We start from the raw sequence: 6,987 nt of genomic DNA on the forward strand, positions 1-6,987 counted from the left end.
TACATAGAAGAAATTATATCAAATAGATTAAAAAAAACAGTTCAAATACATAGAATGAACAGGTTTCAGATACACAAATTTATTTATTTTTTAAATTTTTTTAAGAGTTGTGATATGGCAAATACTCTAAAAATATTATCTGCATGCTTTCCTTATTTATTTATGATTTTCAGTTACATTTCTTATTTAAATGTTCTTAATTATACATATCTTATTAGCATGTATTCAATATACGTGTATCTATACGCGTCAAATATATATATCTAAAGTATAAATTATAATAGAATTGTGAATATTACAAACTAATGAAAAAAAAATTAACTGTTAAATTAGTAAAATTTGCGTTGTTTGTCTCATATGAACGTGCCGAGACCATAGTTTCTTGGACCGTATCTAACGTCTGGGCCAACTAGGCCCGGGCATGCCCTTCAGAAACAGAAATAGAAAAGAGAGAGAGAGAGAGAGAGAGAAAGGGACTAGGGAGATAGATGAGAGGGGTGGGAGGGCCATTGTTATGCATCGGCGATCTGCTAAGTGACGTTGGAGAAAGTAATGCCGGCGGGGATCAGCTTCCGTCGCACGCAATCAAAACACCTTCACCGGACTACGATTCCAGTCTCCAACCCTCCGATCTAAACAAGCTCTTTCAGGTTCTCTTCCACACAATGCACTCTCTCTTATCTTTATTCATTCTTTTTATTACTAAATTTTTGCAAACTTTTATGATGAAATGATAAGCTACGTGAATGTTATAGATTGTACAGAGATCCCAAACCAAAATACTAGGCTATTTAGTGAATTTGAATGGGACAACGACTAACCTTTAATTCCAGACTTGTTGGTGTTGCATATGTAGAGGGATAGAAGAAGAAAAGTATAATTAGGGAGACTTTTTGCTATCCTAAAATCGTTAACTAAGATCGAAAAATTCAACTAAAGAAGAGAGAAGCTAGAAACGAGAATGTGTATTTTGGTAAGAACACTTTGTTATTGAAAAGACTTTTATTTTTGTTGGGTTGAATACAAATGACTAAGGCCCTCTTTATTTATACTTGTGTAAGGATGGTTTTAGATACTATTGATTCATCAATAAGAATAATCTAGATAACCTTATCTTCTAACTATCTAACAAGAATCTAGACTATTCTATAGTTTACTACAAATATTTAATTCTTTAGAACATCTACACATTTCTTAAATACAACAAGTAACTCTACAAAACTCTAGAAAGCTCCACTAAATATTATAGGATTATTTGTACCTCCAAAAATTCTTTATTTTTCACTCCCCCTTAAAGTGATTTTTTGGAAACTACCCCACACTTGTCGTGGAAGAACTCAAACGAAGCTTTGAGCCACACCTTGGTGAAAATCTCAGCAATTTCTTCCTAACTCCCATTGCTTCTTCAAATGATGAAGACTCTTTATCGTCAATTGGTCTATGTGAATTATCTCCTTGCAGAGTTTCCGCACTCCCCCTTTCTCTTAGCTTCTAGACTGTTACACTATCTAGATAAGTATTTGTAATGGGAAAGTTTGGAACTCTAGGGTTTAAGATTTTAGAACCTATTCCTTTTGACATAACTCCATAATATAAGGAGGTTTCATCAATATAAACCTCCTCATTTGCGTCGGTGATGGTATAACCATTAATTTTCTTTGAATCCTCGGCACAAGCATAGGATCCACCACCAGATTTTTCTGCTCTTCAATAACTTGTTTATCAGCTTCAAAGCTTTCAAAAATTATGTTGTCTGTCTCTCCACCTGAAATTTGTCCTTCAAGGTCAGCTTCTTCATCTATTTGATCATCAGCTTCTCCATTTGTTTTCAATGTTTGCTTTGATCTTGTTATTGTCCTCGATATGGCAGACGATTGACGAGAGATTTCAACTTTCAATACATCTTCCTCAATGCTTTCGCCTTTTAGGTCACCATACCCGCCAAGCAGGTTTTCTCTAAATTGGTATACCTGGTCTTGTGTAGTCAGTTATTTTCTTACGTTGGTAGTATATGGCCCTTTACTTTCGTCTGTCGTCATCGTATTAAGCCAACATATACCCCATTCTCATTTTAATTTAACTAGGTATATGATATCTGGTATGATCCGGATTAACGCATAAAATAAGAAATGTTTCTTTATTACGAAAGAAAATTTCGGACGATCGGAGCGGAAACCTCTCCCGACAATTGACGAAGGCGCCTTTCAGACTTCTAAAAGTGGGTGGTTTTAAGTCCAGAGTCCTATTTCGGTTACAGAGTGCGGGTAGCCGACAAGTAGATTAACATACTAGTGAACTAGGCAAGAGACCCTGCAAGGCAGCCAACCTTTCTGCAAAATCAATGTCCGCCTTGCCGTTGCTTTCGGTTAGAGGTAGGCTCCCCATCGGACTGTGACTTCTTTTTGATTCCTCAATCCCCGGAAGAAGTGCACTCGCAATTCAGCTCTGAAAAAACTTGCTTAGCTTCTGCTAGTTGTGGGGCGGCAAGGCCCCCCAACACTGGAAATCTCATTAATAGATGCGAATCAAAGCTTTGGCAACAACTGTAGGAGGTGTGATGTACATGCACTCATTTCCTGTCTGACTAGAATGGTGTCATATCACTCTTGAAAGAACACGAGATCTCAGTCAATTAGAGCAATTTCCTGGGGAAAGGGGCAGAACCATCCCCACCTTATCAAGACAATTTCTCTGGCTTTGTTATTATTACAGTGTTATCTACACCCAGCCAGTAAGTAGAGATATGGAGAGAGGGGACAACTTTGTTGCGGACCTTTCTTTGCTTTCTTTTATGAACTCCACTGGTCGTCCATGGATTATAGGGGCTTTTTCAGACACTGCTTGTTTAGGATCTACTTCTTTGATTTATTTGATAACAATTACCATATCACCAGTATGAACATCTTTAGAAGTTTCTTACTTCATACCGATGACATCAGTGTCTTTCTTCTCCATGTGATCAACTGTACAATATCCTGAATCCATGATCCAATCTCTTTCAAAAATAATGGAAGCCATGGCATCTATAGCTCGAGTCTCAGCTACTAAGCACCTTCCCCAGTCTTCTTCTTCAGTAGCTTCCTCAATTTGAGCCAATTTGCTCTCCTTTGCTCGACAATATCATTTTATGTGTCCTATTTCACCATAATGGTAACATTTAAGAGGCTTCTTACGGTAATTGCTAGAAGACTCTTCCTTCTTTCCAGGCGATGTTAAACCACTTGATAATCTAGAGTGCGACATATCTCTTGCTTTTGCATTTAAGTTCCTCTTGTTGGCTACAAGAGCATTTCCTTCCCCTTCTTTGATAATGTTTGGCTAGTAGCTCTTGTGACGACAACAAATTATCAAACTCCTCCAAGGATGGTTATTGAGCCCATCCTTGAATTGACGTCACAAATGGAATATATTCAGGAACATAAGTTCTTAATCTCTAAAAAATACTCAGCGATAGAAAGATTACCTTGGGCGGTGTTAGCCAATTCATTCTCCAATATCTGCAGTCGAGCTTCATTCTTCTTGTTGAACAAACGATTGAGGGTCCTTCATATTTCATGAGTGGATTTACACTTTATCATTTGATTGAATAAACTCGGTTCTCCTCTTCAGAATGAACTCCGCCTTCGCGTTAATCTGCTTCCACTTCTTGTGTGTGCTACTATTTTCCGATCTGTGTCAGGAGGACTTGTGTTACTCCCGTTAACAACATCCCACAAATCCTCGCCACAAGGTATGATTTCATACATGTTTTTCATACCTTGCAATTGGACTGATTCAACAACTCCATCCCTAGTCCATTAACATGACCACTTAAATCCATCTACACAAACTAGTTGAATCTACCACCAACCCGATCTTGAAATAAACTCCGGAAGCCAATGTATGTCTATGGCTCTGATACCATGTAGAGAATAGCCGAAGAAAAATATATTTAAGGAGACCTTCTGCTAGCCCAAGATCGTTAACTAAGATCATCGGAAGATTGAATTATAAGTAGAGGAAGCTAGAAAGGAGAATGTGTATTTTGGTAAGAAAACTTTGTTATGGAAGAAGACACTTTTATTTTTGTTGGGTTGAATGCAAATGACTAAGGCTATCCTTATGTATACTTGTGTAAGGATGGTTCTAGATACTATTCTAGATTCATCTACAAGAATAATCTAGATAACCTTATTTCTAACTATCTAACAAGAATCTAGACTATTCTATAATTTACTATAAATATCTAATTCTCTAGAACATCTACTAATTTCTTAGATATAACAAGTAACTTTACAAAACTCTAGAAAGTTCCACTAAATATCTAGGATTATTTGTACCTCCAAAAAATCATCTTTATTTTTGACAGCATATACAAATCCTTTTCTCTATTTTGTTTTATTCATAGTTAATTCTGCTTTTATTCTGAGGGATTTTAGAGATATAATAAAGTAAGGTTTTACTTGTGCGCTCTTGTTTGGGTGGAGTGTTGGAGATATAATAAATTACGGTTTTACATGTGCTTCCTATAGTGATGAGAAGTCAATTCGTGTTCAGAATTTTGAAATATCCTCTTTATGTGACTCAGTGTGGGCAGAAATTTTAGTTAAATTTGTTGTTACTGCTATAATTTTGGAGACGCTAATGCTTTGGAACTGATATGAAGTTAGTCTAAAGTTTGCAGTAGACAATACGAATTGCTGTGACAAAAACAACAATACTACTACTTGGATAATATACAGAGGTAGTTAACTTCATGCACCATAATGCATTCTCAAAAAAAAAACTTCATACATCATATTACATTACAATTTGTGTGTTCGCATTTTCCACTCTATTCAGTGTTAAAATTCTGATGTATGTGAAAGTAATGTGTTCAAAATCATTTGCTTTAAATATTGCTGCAACTAGGTTGACAATTTTGTTCTCCTATGGTGATCGAGGGCTACGATATCTCCTGCAAGCGTTTGGTTCTTGATGATGAAAATTAGGCTATGACAGGAGGATAAACAGAAAATAACTGAAAGGGAATTTTTTTTTGACACATCAAAATCCCCATAGGATCTCGCCTAAACCTACATTCTGAATATTGCTAGCAATTGATTTTGATCAGCAATTGTGAAGTCTTAATAGAAAATGGTGAAACAGTGAACTATGTTTTATTCACGTTTTTTCCTACTTCAGCTGGTCTTAGGATAGTTTGCTCCTTAATTGTCTTAGAAAAAGGATAGTTTGCTACTTAATTGGGAAAGTTTAATTCATCCACCATACACCTTGACAGTTATTCTTTTGGAACGGAGCTGTCTGGTTTTATGTGACCTCTGTTAATAGCACTACTTGCTATAGTGTAATGTGTAGGAGTTCATTTTGCTTTCTGAATGCACTGGTAATATTCTTCCTCTGGATGTTTAAGTCACATAGCAAGTTAACATTTTGCTTATTGTTTAGGAAAAGTATGAGCAGCTGAACAAGGCACTTGCTGGCACAGATCATTCATGGACGCATCTCACGCTGGAGGTAATAGAAGTTGATCTCATGGGAGAGGTTATAGAGGATACCTCATCAAGGCACTAACTGAGACAGAATGAATTTTTCACTTTGGTTTTTAGGATCTTAAATATTTTTATTCAACCTTATCTAGCACTGGTAGTAATATGTACCAAATTGAATCCAGTGGCATTATGATTTGCAGCATTCACATCCTTTCATATTTGACATGGAGTATTGATTTCGTATTGTTTATAATCTATGCATCTGTACTTACCAAAATAGGTAAATGGGTTATACGCAGATGGAGTTGTTGGTCACACAATTCCCTTTTTATATCTGACACATTGGATCAGCCTCATTTTTTAAATACCTCTAAAAAGACTCTTAATCTGTTTTACTTAATGAAAAACAAAACAAAAAGGGCTCTAAATCTGTTCTTATCCAAAAAAATTAAAAAAATATCAAGAGAGGGGGACTCTAAATCTGTGTCTCTGTATGTTTTCACTTTACTAATACGTTCTTGTTCTTCATTGCATCCTAGCTATGTACTGCACTGGAGACTGCAAACAAGTTGGTTCACTCAACCAATTCTAAGGTTGGCTTGTTGAAAGATAAGGTTGAGGAGCTTTGGGAAGTCATTAATAGAAGAGACACAATGATAGAAGCTGCAAAAGCCTTTGAAGGCTCTCCAAAACAACCTTAGAGCAGTTAGTGAGGATGTCTGATCATGATGATCAATTACCAAGTTGAAGGTCAGCAGTCTTGTTTTGCAGTGGACTTATCACTTCTAGTTTTTCAAGGACGTGCTTAGTCTGTTCTTGCTATAAATATGCATTAATTAAAGATATTGGTACTGGCAAAACTTAAAGTTGCATTTGCTGCACCTGCTTCCTGGTCATCCCTTGCCAAAGCTTAAAGTTTATTTTGTTAAGTCATTTCACTATGTACTCCTTAGTACTATTGTAATCCTTATTCTGATTATATATAGTGTAGGTTTGTCTTATGTCGAATCAGTGATAGATCTCATAGAATCCCTTTATTATAGGAAGGATATTCTTCTGGCACTTTGTAAGTATTTTTGATGGCGCCTTCTTGGTGCTACATTAATAATACACTTGCCTTTCTAAAAAAAATGGATTTTCTTGTGTAAAGGTAGCAGTCTGCTTGCTTTTCCCTATCCATATAAAAAGCTTCTTCTGTTCTTTTCTTTTTTTTTTTAATTTTTTTATAATTAATACTGTTGTAGTCTTCAGCATTAAGGAATGCTGGCCACCTCCAAAAAAATTACAAGGTAGTTAGGTTAGACTCTAAGCTTTCCAGAGCACCTAAGAAATCTACCAGCTCATCGACTTCCTCTATACAATTTCCTTTGCACCAAGAGAATAAAAACACTAAACAGTTCCATTTCACATCATGTATGGACTTGATCTTGTCTTCAAAACATCTCCCATTTCTTTCTTTCCATACTGTCCACCATATACATGAAGGAATTATCCTCCACCATTTTTTTCTGGCTCT

The 6,987-nt window shown here is 36.1% G+C and overlaps 1 protein-coding gene across 1 annotated transcript; it reads left to right on the forward strand.

Moving 5' to 3' along the window:
- Window positions 1-402: 402 nt before the first annotated feature.
- LOC129904237 (uncharacterized) lies at window positions 403-6,620 on the forward strand. Its single transcript, XM_055979778.1, has 3 exons — window positions 403-650; window positions 5,428-5,496; window positions 6,011-6,620. Exons 1-3 carry the CDS (start codon window positions 489-491, stop codon window positions 6,170-6,172), a joined length of 393 nt encoding a protein of 130 aa, XP_055835753.1. The 5' UTR covers window positions 403-488; the 3' UTR covers window positions 6,173-6,620.
- The last annotated feature ends 367 nt before the right edge of the window (window positions 6,621-6,987 follow it).

Source organism: Solanum dulcamara, chromosome 9 (genome assembly GCF_947179165.1).
Source record: "Solanum dulcamara chromosome 9, daSolDulc1.2, whole genome shotgun sequence".
NCBI lineage: Eukaryota > Viridiplantae > Streptophyta > Magnoliopsida > Solanales > Solanaceae > Solanum > Solanum dulcamara.